The 16802-nt window shown below is 35.6% G+C and overlaps 1 protein-coding gene across 2 annotated transcripts in view; it reads right to left on the minus strand.

Annotated features, from left to right (window-relative positions):
* Positions 1 to 1225: 1225 nt before the first annotated feature.
* The window catches only part of LOC139151440 (rhomboid-related protein 3-like), a 47895-nt gene continuing 32318 nt past the window's right edge, over positions 1226 to 16802 (minus strand). Inside the window, exons 4-10 of one of the 2 annotated variants that reach the window (XM_070724247.1) lie at positions 13355 to 13519; positions 9633 to 9851; positions 8775 to 8959; positions 8202 to 8314; positions 7618 to 7718; positions 6362 to 6416; positions 1226 to 5012 (exon numbers count right to left, since the gene is read on the minus strand). In XM_070724247.1, coding sequence (XP_070580348.1) covers positions 4858 to 5012; positions 6362 to 6416; positions 7618 to 7718; positions 8202 to 8314; positions 8775 to 8959; positions 9633 to 9851; positions 13355 to 13519 — 993 coding nt within the window. In that variant the 3' untranslated portion in view covers positions 1226 to 4857. The remainder of the gene's footprint in view (positions 5013 to 6361; positions 6417 to 7617; positions 7719 to 8201; positions 8315 to 8774; positions 8960 to 9632; positions 9852 to 13354; positions 13520 to 16802) is intronic. The other variant, XM_070724249.1, reaches the window with a different exon arrangement.

Genomic DNA, 16802 nt, shown 5'->3' on the forward strand with positions numbered 1-16802 from the left:
GACCATTTCAATGAAACGACAGGGGACTTTGAAGAAAGAAAAACTGATTTGGGTAAAAGACAGCTTTGATAATATGGCTTTAACTTTTTTTGCTAAAGACAACAAAGACATCACAGTGTTACAACCTTTACAGTTTAAAATAGCACAACAATAAAACTTTCAAAAGCTAGGTGAAATTCTCATAATTCACATCAAATAAATACATATAAAAAGTACTGTTACAAAACAATATTGTCAACATATACAAACAAAACACAGCACAGACACTGATTACCCTGTTTAAAAAAGTTTAGAACTTCAAACTTGAAGAAAAAAGAATTATTCAAAGTAAAACACAATTCACATGAAATAAAAACTTTAGAATGTTCTTTACTACTGTAAAAAATAAAACAATACTAATTACGAAAGTGAAGAAGTTTGTCTTCATTTTATAATGAAAAGAAATTGTAGTTTTTTCTTCACTTTGAACATTCATTCTAGTATGAGATCAACGCATTAATTACTTTGTACACGCTCATTCGATATTTGACCTCTGATCTCTGGAAGAATAAGAAATATCTGTTGTCATGGTTCTGATTTAAAAAAGCAAAACGATGCACAGTAGGAGACACTTGATTGCTTGACAGTCTCAAAGTTATCTGAATAAAGTGTCTTTTTTAATTCCCCCACAGGTGGCATATTTTTATATTCGTTGTAAAGGTATTTACATGATACCTTTCTGAATATATACTGGATGGTAATGAGTGGATCTTTGCTGAGCTCAGTAACGGTATTCAATAGTGATATTCCAATGTACAGTAGCAGTGCTGTTTGGTACTACTAGGTGTGAAAGGGATATGCATGTGAATAGCAGCCTAAAGATGGTTAAAAACATGTGCTTTGCAATTCCTTGTTGTGTGGGTTTTAACGGGCACAATACAAACTATCATCATACCATGTTTTCTTTAACTTTCATACATTAAAACTTTCTGCTACTCTTGTGTTAAGATCAGAGTGAAATGCTCTTTTTAACTTGTTATATATGTTACTTCTTCTACACCTGATAACAAAATATTATGGCTACCATGTAGACCATATTTAGCCAAAGTGATGCAATAAAAATTATGGTTATACAATAAAGATGAAATCACTGGTGGGCAAAAATGTTCCAATGAAAAATTATGGCTATAATGTACTGGTAATCACATTGGGCTAAAATGTTGCAAAAAAACTTATGGTACACTACAGTGTAGCCAATACACATCACAGTTGGCCAAATGGCTACAATGTATATAACATTAGGCTAAAATGACACAAAGAAATGTTATGATTACAATGTAGCTAGTATAGATCACAGTTGGCGGAATGGCTACAATGTAAGTAACATTAGGCCAAAATGATGCAATGAAATCATGGCTACAGTGTAGCCAATGTAGATCACAATGGCTACAATGTAAGTAACATTAGGCTAAAATGATGCAATGTTATGGCTAAATGTTATGGCTAAAATGGAGATCGATCACATAAAAGCCAAAGTGATTGGCCAAAAGACAGATGTGTCTTTAGCACCTCAAGTTGTTGGTAAGGTCTCAAAATCTTTGTTGACCCTCTTAAATGCAATAAAACAATCCTATGTGAGCTGAATGCCACAGATTCATTTTTATATCATGAAAAACGACAAAACTATAAGAAACATCTGAGAAGATTATTTTGGCATTTTCACTTTTTATCAATACTGATGTAATTTTAGGAAATCTGTGCGTTTTTTTGAATATCATGATGCTGAAAAGACAAGCCGGATGACATTGCTTGTCAATGAGTACAGGAGGCATTTCTGTCTGACTGCACCAGGCAGCCATATATGAGAAAAAAAACACCAGAAGCAATCAGTGAATACTTGGAGTCTAAAAATATTTGTTCCTTTAAATTTCACCTGTGTCAGTATCATTGGAAGAGTATCTTTCCATTTTAGGGATTCATCTTAGGGAATGAAAATCTCACTATTAAATCTGTAAATCAATTACAGTACCATTTTACCATTTCATATGAAAACAAACAGTTCAAATATTCAAATTCACGAAACTTATCTCACTTTCAGAAAGTTTCTGACGTGTATTATATAACATGAGACTACAGATGTTTAGCATTTTGTTTGAATAATTGATTTAAAAATAATAACTTACAATTTTTTTAGGTTTCAAACTAGGTATGGTATTCCTATCTAATCATCCTAGATTGCACTGTTTCTATCTCTGACATGCTGTACCAACACTGCTGGTATATCTGTATCTATATGACGGTAGGTTCAAAAGTTTATACATCTTTTTGAGAAGCTTTCCTAAATAATTGTTTTTCAACTGTCAATCACTGGAACTTCTGCAATGCATGTGAGCCTCTTCTCTAATATTTCAATCCAGACATAGCAAGTCACTTGGAACGCAAAAAAATTTGCGTGATCTCATTTTTCTGTTCTAAACGTAAACTATTTTTGATGGAGATGATGATGCACTCAATGGTTCATGTGTAAGTGAACCACAGCTGTGAAATTCACATCACTGTTGCTTTAGAGGCTGGCACCTCCAACAAACCATGCTGCACTGTGATTAAACATAGGCCAAAGTCCCTGAAGCTACTATAGACATGGATACAAAATTAAGTATTTCCTGACTGTATGAAATTATCTCACTAAGGTCATCCTAGGGACATGTAAACCAAATATTAAAGCTGTCTGACCAGCGGTTTTGAAAAAACAAGCGACTCAACAGTTGACAGAGCTCTGCTGTGTTATGTAGAGAATAACCTTTTGTGACACATGTATTGATGAAGAAGGTGGATATCTTTGATAGCTCATTTCAGGATGGCCTGACCAAAAATGGAAAAAAATTCCGTAAAAATACAGATTTGCATATTTCATCAGACTATATTAGTCTATAATAGCAAATAAACGAGAGTTAATTACATTCATATTAAAGTAAACAAGACTTGCTTAAATCAAGATTTACGTCATAAAAAAACAGCATATCTGTCAGGTTATAAAGAATCTTGAGCTGGTTATCTTTTATTATCAGTATTTTCATCCTATTAACCAAGCACATTTTAACTTTCAAATTAACATTGTAAGTAAGTTCTGTTGAATAAGTTGAGACTGTACGTACTCAGAGAAAGCACACTGAAGAGACAAATGTTTGAAACTTAAGAAGTTCAAGGTCATCAAAAGCATTATAAGGAATCATGTTACACTTTCATTGCACTGTTTACACAGATTGCATAATTGCTATAAATAGCACATGAGGAATCTTACAGCCCAGCTTTACCATAAAAACCCTATCACTTTGACCACTCTTTTAATTGACCACTCTATTTTTTTCCTCAAAAAGTAATCTTATTTTATCCTTACCAAGTCAACCATAAATGGAAATTAGAACTTTCTCTATCTCTATTTATTTGACCACCCTATCATGACAAACTATTATGAGCAATTTCTTTTAGATAACATAAATGGTGGTTCAGAATATATCAAAGTTGGGATTCAGGAAAGTTGCCTTTACATGTTTAATCCTCAATTCACTATGAACTGTCAAAAAAAGTTGAACTTTCTGATAATTCCACACTAAAATTATTTTGGCTTTGATAATTTCCTAATTAATTCAATTATTTAAAATCATATTAATTATTTTTTTCTGGGTGAATTGATAGGGTTTATACAGTACAAGAATTACATACAATGTAAGTCAAACTTTGACCAAAAATGACAAAAAAATTCCTTAAAAATACACATTTGCATATTTCATCACAATTTGAACAAATCTAAGTTGGGTTATCCCTAGGGACCTGTATACCAAATAACAAAGCTGTCTGACCAGCGGTTATGAAGAAGAAGATTTTTTACCAAAAACACCTTTTTTGGCATTAATTTGCCTATTTTCAACAATATCAAAAAATTAAAAAAAGTAGTTTCTCAAAATCATATTTTTCATCTACACAACAAATATCAAATCAGTAAGTACTGCGGTTCTCAAGATATTTGAGTGGACGGACGCCTCACAAACGGACATACATACATACATATATACAGACTGACGACGGACGCCGGACGGATACCCATCCCAATAGCTTCTATAGCATATAGTCTATAGTAGCTAAAAATCAAATACAAATACATCTGGTAACAAAGCATTACATATCATGAGTCAACATAGTTGCGTTTAACAAACAAACACACATAAAAATGATAATCAAGTTAAAAAAAAATAAGTGTTTAAAATGATACCTCACAGTCGAAAACTAAACAAAGGCAATGCCTTGTCCATCGAGAAATCTAGCGCCCTCAGAGTCAGATGTTTTTCACTCACTAGGTACAACAAGGACCATTTGATCATGGTAATTCTAAAATATCACCATACTATTAACTGCACATCTGTCCTGCTCAGCCTATCACCATGAACCTGATCATCTGAAACACTCCTGTCAAGCGATCAAATCTGACTCTCTCACTCACTGGTAGGTGACTGCCAACTTGAAGAGTAGGCCAGCCTCTCACATTTCATTCAATGCATTGTCTACATCTACCAAATCAAGCACTCGAATTCTCTTCCTAATCAGAGCTCCTCCTCCACAAACTGTCCAAACATTGTCAAAGACAGATCATTAATAATCTTGTGTTGCACTTTCATTTTTACTTCTTCCACATTTTCACAGAGTTCCACCATCAACAGGTATTGGTAAAGTTTCGCTATCTTTTGGACTAACTTTCAAGCCGTTGAAATGGTAGCCTGATGGTCCTTTCTCATGTTGGTGCCGGTTTGTTTGGGTTGTAGAAGATGTTCCAGAAGATAGTGAAGATGATAAAGATGATGTAGGCTGCCATGGCAACCCAGGTCATGAAACGTTCATGGAGTTTCTGGTCGTAGTTCTCAGCACCAGGAGACCGATGGTGGCCCCGACTACAGCTCCTGAGAAGTGCGCCACGTACGCCGTGGGAATCCCCCTTCCTGCGTAGCGTCTCCAAATGGCAAACCCAACATCTACACTGGCTGTAGAGAGTATTAAGATTATCAAAATTACACCTTTCTTTTCATGTAAGTTCTCAGTACTTAGGAAACATATCACTTTGAAAAAGTCGTGGAAATAACAAATTGTATATTAATCATTTTAAGATCAGGTTGTTAAATATCAATGCGAAATCGAGGAATGCAAAATTTCCTTGACAGACACTGCTGTGGCAATTACACCATGATTTCATGGTATCATGTGTTTTGTTTATCAGTTTATGTTAACATTGTTTATGTATGTCTTAGCGGGACAAGTCTGTGAAAATCATACATGAGGATATGTATGTCATTAGGGGTCTCTTCAAAAGGTCAAGACCTTTGGAATATGTCATATGAGACCTGTTTCGCGTATTTGGTGCAACGTCCTCCTCCTGATTGTGACAAACAGATCAAGCAGAGTATACTGTTTGAACCTGAAGACAGTCTACTAGTTTAAATTATTTTGAGGGGACTATATTTTGGTACAAACACAATTGAAAGAGGCCATGTTGTAATTGAAGCGGGTTTGAAACACTGCCCTCTAGTGGCAGCACAACACGCTACACTCTTGTGTTTGACATTGTATCTGTAGCAAAATCATGGTAACTTCAGCCATAGACCCTAGTTTTTCTCTAAGGTCTATGCTTCAGCCAAGCTTTATGACATTATTTATCAGTAATTCTCTGTGACAGTGAAAAATTACTTCCCATATGCTAGGACTTTATCAATCATTTTTGAGCGATTGCAATATTGATTAATACTAAGTGACAAATGGCTCTTCTATGCTGTTATGGTATTATCTGGATTTTACTGACATTGATAATTTACATGACTGTCTTTCCTTGACTGTATCTAACTCATAAAAGGGTAAGAAAAGCATGAGACTCAACAATATACCTGGCAGGGATAAAGGTATCACAGTAGGGTGTGTACAAATACCGTATGGTACAGACAGTGAAGGGGAAGCTACTGTCTATGGTACAACCTATATAACCTGTGTAATGCGATGCAATCAAAATAAACAGTCAAATAAATAAACAGTCAAATAAATAAATCAATGAACAAACAAATAAATAAACAAACAAACTAATAAATAAATAGAGGTAATACATATCTTGAAAATTTGTGTGACTAATTGGTCTTTTGTCAAGGAAGTACTCCTCAGATTATCACGACTCAATTAGTAAGTAGTATGAGAAACAGTTTCATTTGGGGAAGAACTAAATGTGGAAAAAATAATGATGTACCAGTTAGTAAGTTATTCTTATTTTAAGATCTGAGGAGCGATTCTGTAAATCAGTTCATTAATGAGAGGTGTAACTTGGTAAATGTAAATATATGTGAGTACTTACCAAGAAGGAAAACTAGAATTAGTCTGAGAATACCAAAGTGCATTTCTGAAAAGTTCTGGAAAATGTCAGGGAAAAAGGAAATGGATTTATCGGTTAGTCAGAGTGTTTTATCTGTAATATGACAGACAACATTAGTAGATTCAAATTAAAACAAGAACTACCGTACATTGTAACTGTCCGTCATTATAAATGGAATGACTTGTTATCCATATGGTGTTTCTTTCAAGCTACTAGTATTTGAAGATAATGTTTAGCTGTCATGTGATGATTAATATGAAATATTGTGACTATATCAGTATGACTAACAACAAGCAAAAATAAACAACATGCATACAAATGACTGAGCTCACTGTCACGATTATTGCTTTGTGAACTGGATGAAGCAAACATCACTCGAAGGTTCTGTGTAAGTTAATTTGATAAAAGGTTTGGAGAAAGTGCTTTTGCAATACTTGCAAGCAATTTATGTATGCTTAGCACAAGTGGAGAACAGTGGAATAACACTTCACCATATGGCAATACCACATTATCTCACGAGGATGTTTCTATTCATTAACTGTTAAGGACATATGCTAGACCAACAGGGTTATTACCAAAAGGGCTGTGCCTACAATCCTCCAGGTGTGCCTAGGATTTTTCATGTGTAACACGATGTTTGTAACCCCTTCTTTTTATATCGGCATTTGCTCAAATTTCAAGGATGGCTTCAGCCTAGTAACAGTTATTGGCATAAGCAAGCTTCTAGCAGCGAGAGAAAACTGCATTTGCCACTCGGTGAATCATCTGTCATTAAGGTAGTATGTGCCTTGAAAGTGAAAGACTTAAACTCTTGCCCTAACTATCCTTAAAGAATCTTTCATCCATTTTCTTTCAAAATCAAGCATAAAATTCGGTGGTCACCATGCAAATTTTGGTACTAGAGAAACAAATATCCCCAGATTTACTGATATTTAAAATTCAAAATGGCAGCCATCCCTATGTTAACTCCATGGAGAAAAATAAAATTTTTGAATTTTGAAAAACTAAGCCAGTGAAAAGTTTTCTTACGCCAAGAGCTTTAAAATGAACCCTTACAAGTGGTAGATCAGAAAAGAATTGAAAAGTTTGAGAGTCCGAATATCTGTCCCCGAGGCGCAATTTTGTCCACCTTATACTCAAGATCTTAGTTGGCCCTGGGACAGACACCACTTTCCACTCTCTCCTGATCACGAAAATGGATTGCCTTGAGGCAGAACATTTCATTAATGAATGCTTACCAATATAACATTGGCTAAGTGACCAGCTAGGAGTGCGTAACTCCCTCCAGACGCTCCACAGAGGTAGATCTGCATATCCAGTACTGATGTACCCAAGGAACCTGACAAAAAAAACAGATTTTGTCAAGTATCTCAGGAACAACTGCACATGCTTGTTGAGGTGATGGTCTTTCCACTTATGCACAATGCATGAATACATTTTTTATGATGATTGGTAAAAGGTACATGTATTGTAACTCATATAGTAAGCTAGTTATTCAATGATATCATATGTATAGCTCAATCTCAAAAAATTGATTTATTATAATTACAATTCTTGAAGTGATTTGGTGTATTTTTTTTACTGAGTTGTAAGATTTCTTGAAGAATGAAATAATGTGTTCAATTTACATTTATAAAAAATCATATATAAATTGCATAGATGTTTAAAATCAAAGTTTTCAAGAGATTCCATAATTTCTGGCTTTCCTTTGTTAGGGTTGCCACAGAGGTGACTGAGATGAAAATTTGTGGTGTTGGAGAGGACTGAGACAGAGCACGAAGCAAAGCACAAAGAGGGATTTGAAATGGGTGGCGGTACTCACCAGCAAGTACACCAACAAAGTAAATAGACCCAACCCTTACAGCACCATGTACCATTTCTAGCGGTACTCCAAGTATGAGCTGGATGACGATATTGAAGAGGAGATGCTCCAGCCTGCAATGAACCATCAAATTTCCCTACTTTTAGGACTGTCACACTAGACATGGTTTATGTGTACATACAGCCTGGCAATGTGTAGCATCTCACAAGCTTGTAGTTTATTGGTTGGATGAATACAATTGATTTTAATGAATCATTTTAAAACAGCCAATTGGCTTCACAATAGCCATATTTTATGGAGAGATTCTGCTGTTGCAATGACTGAAATTATGAATTTTTATTTAGTTGACAATGGCTGAATTCAAACGGCCTATGTTGTCTGCAGATTCATCTTTGAAGTTACACAAAGTTACCCTGCTGGCAGGACTTCAGTTAATACATTACTGAAAAATATTAAATATTTCAAAAGTGCCAAAAATACTGCAAAACATGCTTTCTCCCAACTTTGAAGAATATTGAATACTGAATCTTTGTACAAAGTACAGAAAACATAAAAAAATATCATTCTACTCACCCAGCATGTATTAGAATGTAGGTAATAAACCTCCATAGTTCTAGCCGCTTAGCTGGTTTGTATAGAAAAGGACTGTTCTCTGGGATTGGACCAGTCAAGTAGTCCACCTCGGCATTCTCTATGATCCCTTCATCATTTTCAACTCCTCTCTTGGCGTCCATAGCATAGAAAGCATACACACCTATCTGGACAGGAGACAAGACAAGTAAAGCTTTTTCAGTTCATTTGACTTTAATAGAAGTTTTTTTGCCATGTAGATAAAAGTGACGGTTCAATGTCAAATGTTTTCTTCTGTGCATTCTCTTTGAACTCTGAACCTTATTTTCAGATATGTACACTTTGCCTTAATGCAGTCATTTTGTTTGGGCTGCCTCGTGAATCTCCCACTTCAAACACAGGGCTCGAAATTAGCGGTAGTCCCTCATCCACAGACTACCAACTTTTCCCTGGGGCTACCAAAACGAATGAAATGGTAGCCCACACGGACTACAAAAGCCTGGGACATGAAATTACCAGGGAAAAAAGTTAATTTCGAGCTCTGAAATACTGGGTATTTGTTCGCATATCCGATTCAAAAATGATGGCAAAATGCTTGAAACTGTATGCTTGTATTCTTTAAGTCCTCTTCATGGTGCCAACTCTCAGAAGAGAATCTGCTTGGAGTGGAAAGCGGTCTCTTGAGGGCGCTCTTTCTACTCAAAGGGAATGCACGGCGTATCATAAAGTGATGAATATCCCAATCTAAATTTGATAAAAATGAATTCACTTTATGGGCTAAAATGGTTCAATTGTATAAAAAAACACAATAAACAAACAAAATAACAAACAAACAAGTAAATAAATACACAAAAAACTCACCTCTAAGCAGCTGATGAAAATCATAAATATCGGAGGTGGGCAACAGCTATAGCCAGCTACGTAAGTTTTTCTGTCATAGTTGTTGGTCAGTACTTCATCTGCTATGTTCTTCAGCATCTTCTGTCTGCATGACAACTGATTGTACCTGGATTGGCAGCTCTCGTCATAGTCTCCATCTCTTACAGCGATTGAGAAACTCAGCGTTCGTTTCTCGCTCATCTTTGAAAACAAAAATCATAAATAAAATTGAGTCTGACAGGATGATAGCACTGGTCACATTATTTTGTGTTTCAGGCAAGCTCAAAGTTTCAAAGGCAAACTTTCAATCAGGAACAGCCCTGCAAGATGGACAATCTCAATTTCTTTTCTGACTGTCATTTAAAACTTCCAATTTCAGGGATTATCTGATTCTAAATCACTGAACAAACAGTGCTGATAATGCAAATGGAAGAGCCCATCCCCTGTCTCAGCTGCTATTAACAGCTTCTGGCCAATTTTGACAGAGTTATTTAACAGTAAGTATGCGACAAAAATGGATTGAAAATTAAAAACTGACAACTTGTGAAAATGTAAAAATGTGCAAGAAAGGGGTGTCTAAAATTATACTCTTGTACATTCCAAACTATGCTTCTACAGCGTAGCTAAACCACTTTACCTGGTGAACTCCAAAATAGAGATACACTGACCTAAATGTTACAATAATGCATTATCCCTCCTTTGAAATAAATCTTTCACAGTGAGTTGAATAATTGATGCAGGTGTATCAACGAGACATAGGAATCCATTTGTCTTCCTCCTCAACTTACATATCACACTTAACAAATCTCTTATTATCTTTATTTCTCATACATGTATAGCGTGCCAATACCTCAATGTGGCACACACTGAACCCACATCAAAACGATTTAACAATGGAAGTATACAAAATCTACCACTAGCATTGGAAATGCAATAAAATGAAGACAACTTTGTAATATAAAATAGACAAGGCAAATTTTGACAGTCGAAAACACTCTGTGAAAGAGCCTATCAATGTCATACTTCAAAGGTAAAGAATAATTCTGATACGTGACTACTTGTGTTGGAATTCAGCCTTAATTTGCTTGAAAAGTATGCCTGATTTCTTTACCATGGCAATGTATCAGAAATTAGAAGCCACAGTCAAACCAATGTTAAATATACTTAGCTGTATTTGATGGCTTTTACAACTTAAATCAGCTTCTTTCTTTTCCATTTTAGTTTATTTGTTTATATATACACTAGAAGTGTGTTGGTTTTTAAAGAGATCTTTTTGAGATAGAGAAAACATCTATCTATTGACATTATATGGCTAAATACAAATATATTACAGAGTGATAGACGGCAGAATTCATGACTAATCTTGTCTTGGACACTGTGATTTGAAAAAGCAGCTAGAATTTCCAAATTTCAAAAAATGAGAATCCCAGTTTAATGCTTTAGGCAATAAAATTCATACATGAACTTTACACAAGTCCACCACTTCGACTCTGATCCACTTATGGTTTCTATCACAGAGTCTAGCCACGGCGCGTTGCTAGAATACAGATCAGGGACTGTATCAACATGCACACTAAGGAGTATTGACCTAAATATTACTAATCAGATCACAGCGGTCCCATCATTCAATATTTATGACAGTATCATGCTACGTTTCAGTGAGAAATCAAGATCATGGGAAAGGTCACATAATCTGATTCAGTCCATGCCATGCTCGACTGGGCAAATATGTATTCTCAGTCAGAATACTTCACGAGCTGCTCCTTTCTTTTGTCAAAGTAAGGCTTGATAAAAGATCTGCTCTGAGCACATTGACATTTTTATTGACATTTAGTATTGACATATCTAATGTTTTCCTTGGTGCTGAAGGGAAGTTTGAATTACAACAGTACTGTGATCGTCTTACTGCATATAGGAAACCTTCAGAAGTAAAACTTGGGGCAGATTTAACAATATTATATATTGCATGAACTTTCCATTTTTGGGATAAGAATGATTGTTCTTTATTTTAAATCAACAATAAGAGTGAGGTACCGGAGTTTCTGAAGAACTGTTTACCCAGGACCTTCAAAATTGATAGTGTTTCACTTTCAGATGTTCTTTACCTGCAATTGTTACACTTTTATTTTTCACAAATTAAGAACAGTTACTACCCTACATCTTAATAATTTTTCTGTCAGATTCAAACTCGCAACCTAGCTACAGTTCTTATACACCTTACAAAGAAGTTAGCAATAAAACCAACTTAACAATATCCAACCTTGATTTAATGGAAACACAACTAAAAAATGTTCGAGTTTCTTCATTTATTTCTTTTTAAACAACATAGTTACGACTAGACCTATATAAAACATTTATCTTGTTCACATTGGCAACCCAACTGAAATTTGGGCCGACGCAAAATAATTGTCCTTTTGGGATTAAATTTGGTCCGTGTCCACACCTACCGGTACCAGAATTAGGGCCGACGTAACTTTACCTTCCTTTGTGACCTCTGACCTGTCAAAGTTCAAAATGGCGCATTTGAATATGGCATGCTGTTTCTACTGTTCATGATTTTCCTGTGTTTTTACGCACAAGAAGGGCAAATATGACTACCACTCACCCTTTTAATCATCGGAGAGATCTTCACCATTTATTGGATGAGCATATGGTATATATAAGACCGCGGTGGAGAAATAACCAGTGCGCGGCATTTTTGACATGCCTCTCTAGTCTATTACGTGCACTGTGGAATGGAATGACATGGTCTCGTTTGCGGAACAAAGGTTGGTGGGAAGTTCAGCGTACATGGGATGATATTAAAATGTAAAGACTGGATTGAAAACTTTCGATAGGTGTAAACTTTAGTTTCAAACGTCGTTTGTTTTGTGCGAATAGTGTGACTAGTTCAACTCGATCCATAGCGGAGGCCTGGTCAACTGGGACCAGGGCCGACGTAACGTGTCCACACTGGCGATTTGCGTCGGACCAAATTTTGCGTCGGCCCTGAGTCGGCCCTGAACCCCCCTTCTAACCGGGACCAAACTGAATCGGCCCAGGGCCGACTCAGCGTGTCCACATTGGTTTTTTACGTCGGCCCTGGCCCTGGTCGGGACCTGGGCCGACGCAAAGTCATCAGTCTGAACGTACTAATTGTTACACTCACAACAGGCAATATTGTTACTTGCAACAATGTTACAAAGTTACAGTTAAAGTCACAACTTGCAACATTGTTACAGTCACAATTAAGGTAATATGCACCTCGAAAGTGAAAGACTTAAACTTTTGCTCTAACTTTCCTCAAGGAATCTTTCAATCATTCTCTTTCAAAATCAAGAATAAAAATGGGGGTCACCGTGCAAATTTTGGTACTAGAGAAACAAATTACCGAAGATTTACCGATATTAGAAATTCAAAATGGCCGCCATCCCTGTGTTAACTCTATGGAGAAAATTAAAAATTTTCGAATTTCGAAAAACTAAGCCGGTGAAAAGTTTTCTTTCACCAAGAGCTTTAAAATGAACCCCCACATGTGGTATATCAGAAGAGAATTGTAAAAGTTTGAGAGTCCGAATGTCTGTCCCCGAGGTGCGTTCTACCTTAACTTGCAACATTGTTACAGTCACAATTAACTTGCAACATTGTTACAGTCACAATTAACTTGCAACATTGCTACAGGGTTATACTTGCGACTTGAAACATTGTTTCAGTGTTATACTTACAACATTGACAAACTCTTGATAACTGATGTAGCCATCTCTATTTTCTTCTATTGTTGTTTTGAGTCGGTTTAGTTTGTGCTGATCGAGCTCATTCCTCAAACCATAGTGGTTGAGAATGGTATCAAAGTCACCCATGGAGATGACACCATTGCCCTCTTCGTCAAACTGGGTAGAAAGGAATAACAGATGAAAAGAAATGAAGGTTTTATAAACTGTAATAACCTTAAGACATTTTCTACATGTTTAACTTTGAACTTGAGCTTTGATTCAAAAAGAGGGGAACAGAATGGCATGGCTTTGAGCATGAGTACATGTATGTAGCTGAAATTGTTTTAATTTGACCTAAGACCACCATGGATGTTTGAAAGTCTCCTATTTTGGACCTGATTTGGTCAATTAACATGTTCACCCCTCATTCTCTATAGGATAAATAGTCGACAATTGTCATCAATAACAATAGGTTTGGGCAAAACAATGTTGGAGAATTACATGTACACAGCTGGAGATTTCATACTGCATCTTGTTGTGAATTATGCATTGGATGAGGGTATCGTTACTATTAATTGTTGTTGCCTTCACAGATCTGAAAGGGCATTATGATTTTAGTCAAAAATCACTGAAATTGTTGCAAAAAAGACTAGGCCTCTCTAACAAATCCTAGTCACAGCTCTACTTTTTAATGTTGCAGCTGATAGCCAAGTACATGTACATCTAATGATGATGTCATTAAAAAAGGAATATTTACACAGTTGATTCATTAAGCCTCTTACATAATGGCAAATTAATTAACAGCAGCAGGACTATAGATTAGATGATTTAATTTCATGACATATTTGAGATCTGAGTGATTAGGTAGAAGTGTCTTAATTACTTTTACATTGTTTTCAATTTACACAGGGAAGAGCATGAGTCAGATATTTGATTGCATTTGAATTCAAAATTTAAGTCTGTAACCTTGTGCAATGCTAATTGCTTTGACTCATCCTGCATAGCAACAAAACTGTGTACTGATCATTTGTCCCTGTGGTCATCTTTTCTCTTGACTTTGTCACTATCCAGCAAAGGCTAAAATTTTATACTCATATTGGGGACCCCATTTATAGTATAAATATTACCCATGTTGTGTGGATTGAAAATGTTAGTATTCATAATTTAAAATAGCCAAAACCAAAATCTAAACAGGTTACGCATAATTTTGAACAAAATATATTGACTCTCCAGTTTTGAAAGCTATCTTATAAGTTTAAAGATTAACAACATAAGTTTCTGCAAAAGCGTTATAAAAGAGAACTTATTATCAATTTTGTTAAAAGCTTTGATACTGCATGATGTTGAAGATCCTTGGGCCTGCGTGAACAGCAACTTTAACCCTTTCACCCCCAGTTCCCTGTATACAGGGCCAACTTTACCATAGAAAACAATGGATTTGGGACAAACCATGGTGGTGTGAAAGGGTTAAAGAAATCATTTAAATTCATTAGTATTGATTAATCAGGGTTGATATTCAAGTTTCAGTGTCATTCATGGTCTTTTGGGGACTAATTTTTCATTGTAAATGTTTTTAGGAGGGGAAGTCTTATTTGCACTGATCTTACCACAATAAAATATGTGCGGCTGCCTACGTGAATATTTAAGAAAGTTCATAGTGATAACATCAAATCTTGATTGTCTACTGGGACATTTAATTTGCACTATGCTGTATTTGGAACTTGCTTTTGAAGTAGGATAAAAGCAGAGAACATGGATACTTTTTGTAGCAGAGAAAATGGGTCATAACTGGCATTTTTGGTTGAATGTTTTTTTTTAAAGGTAAAAAATAGTGAAATTACTTGAATAAAACCATCATTTGATATTTATTAGGATGTATTTTACATTCATAGTTATTGCCAATATTTTGAAAATAGCTCTTTCCACCCCCGTCTGCAAATTATATAAATTTGCACTTAAAAACATTTTCTCCTGCTATCAAGATGATACAGCGGCAATACCTGGAACTGAGGATGAATATTATCATAAAGAAAAAAGCAGTCATTGTAGAATTGAACTACCTCTCCTCTATTATCAACATCCCTGATGAAAAATAACCAATGACTGTTCTTTTACACACACAACTATACACACAACTATAAGGCCAAAAAAATAAATTGCGCTGTTCCAATAACATGGTTTTCACAAATAGGGTAGGTAGGTTGGTTTTTCTTAAATATGCATTTTTCAGGGGTTCAGGGCGATCCAACACTGGCTACAACATTTCCAGAAAAATGTACCATACATATAGAAGGAAAAAACCCATACAAGTCAGTGTTTTTGCTAAGGGCGGTAAGCATGTAAATGTTACCGGGTTCCCCAGTCATTTTACCGGGGTCTTGTTATATCAATGCAATCAATAGAGGGACTGCAGCAATGTTACCGGGGTTCCAAATCATTTACCAATATTCCCCAACCTTTGCAAAAACACTGCAAGTATAAGACATCCTCATTCAAGCAAAAATCAAATGCCAAGTAACAAACGCATGATTTTACATGTTTTTTCTTTTTTTTTTTACTTCTATATTTACATAGCTCTAAAAAGTTTAGGGTCGGCAGGTAGGAAATAGGGTAGGTCGGGTTATGGGAACAGCAAAATTTTTTTTTTTCGGCCTAAGTTTGGTGGTTCTTTTCAAAATATTTCACTTTTGTATTCAGAAGCATGTATACATGTAAGTCCGCAGTTGTACGTATTGGTAAACATTCAAGTCAATATCATCAGATCCTAAAATGTAATCTGAATTAAACGGACAGACAAACAAAGGAACATGTTCATGTTCATTTTCAACGGAAAGAAGATGAGATATACACACAGTATATCCATTGACAAAGACCCTCTGCGAATTGCATTTCATTTTCTTTGGATTAAGCCAGCCATAACGCTATGTTTAAAATTCAGGAGATGATTTCCAGGTTGGAATCAGATGAGTGGTTTCAAGTCTCAACCCTTGGTTAAATTATTCAGGCAGATCTCCGATTTGCCAGATGTGTATCTAACACGATGTGACATGAAAGATATTCCATGGGTCCTTCTGCATTTTGTAAACGTGAATTATGTAGGTCAGGCAGCAGGCATCAGTATAATAGAGGCAGAAGACTGTTGATAATGAATTTGTAAATGATGGAACACAAATGTTGAAACTAGTCCCTGGGATTAACTGAAAAGTTGTCTCTTTTGATGGATGTATCAACTTTGTAAAAGCAGAGAAACTAGACAATTTTTTTAAATTTCAAAGCATAACATAACTGATGCTTTGATGAGGTGTAACTGCTGGTTGAGACCAGCTGTTACGGTATAAGTTTGAAAGATGCTCATGCATTTATTTGAAATAGTAAAGATAAAACTGATTCAAATTTTCTTGTCTGGCTTGATTGTGCAACACTGCAATCCCATTTTAAAACAACATGAGATAACATGGAG

This window comes from Ptychodera flava, chromosome 15 (genome assembly GCF_041260155.1).
Source record: "Ptychodera flava strain L36383 chromosome 15, AS_Pfla_20210202, whole genome shotgun sequence".
NCBI lineage: Eukaryota > Metazoa > Hemichordata > Enteropneusta > Ptychoderidae > Ptychodera > Ptychodera flava.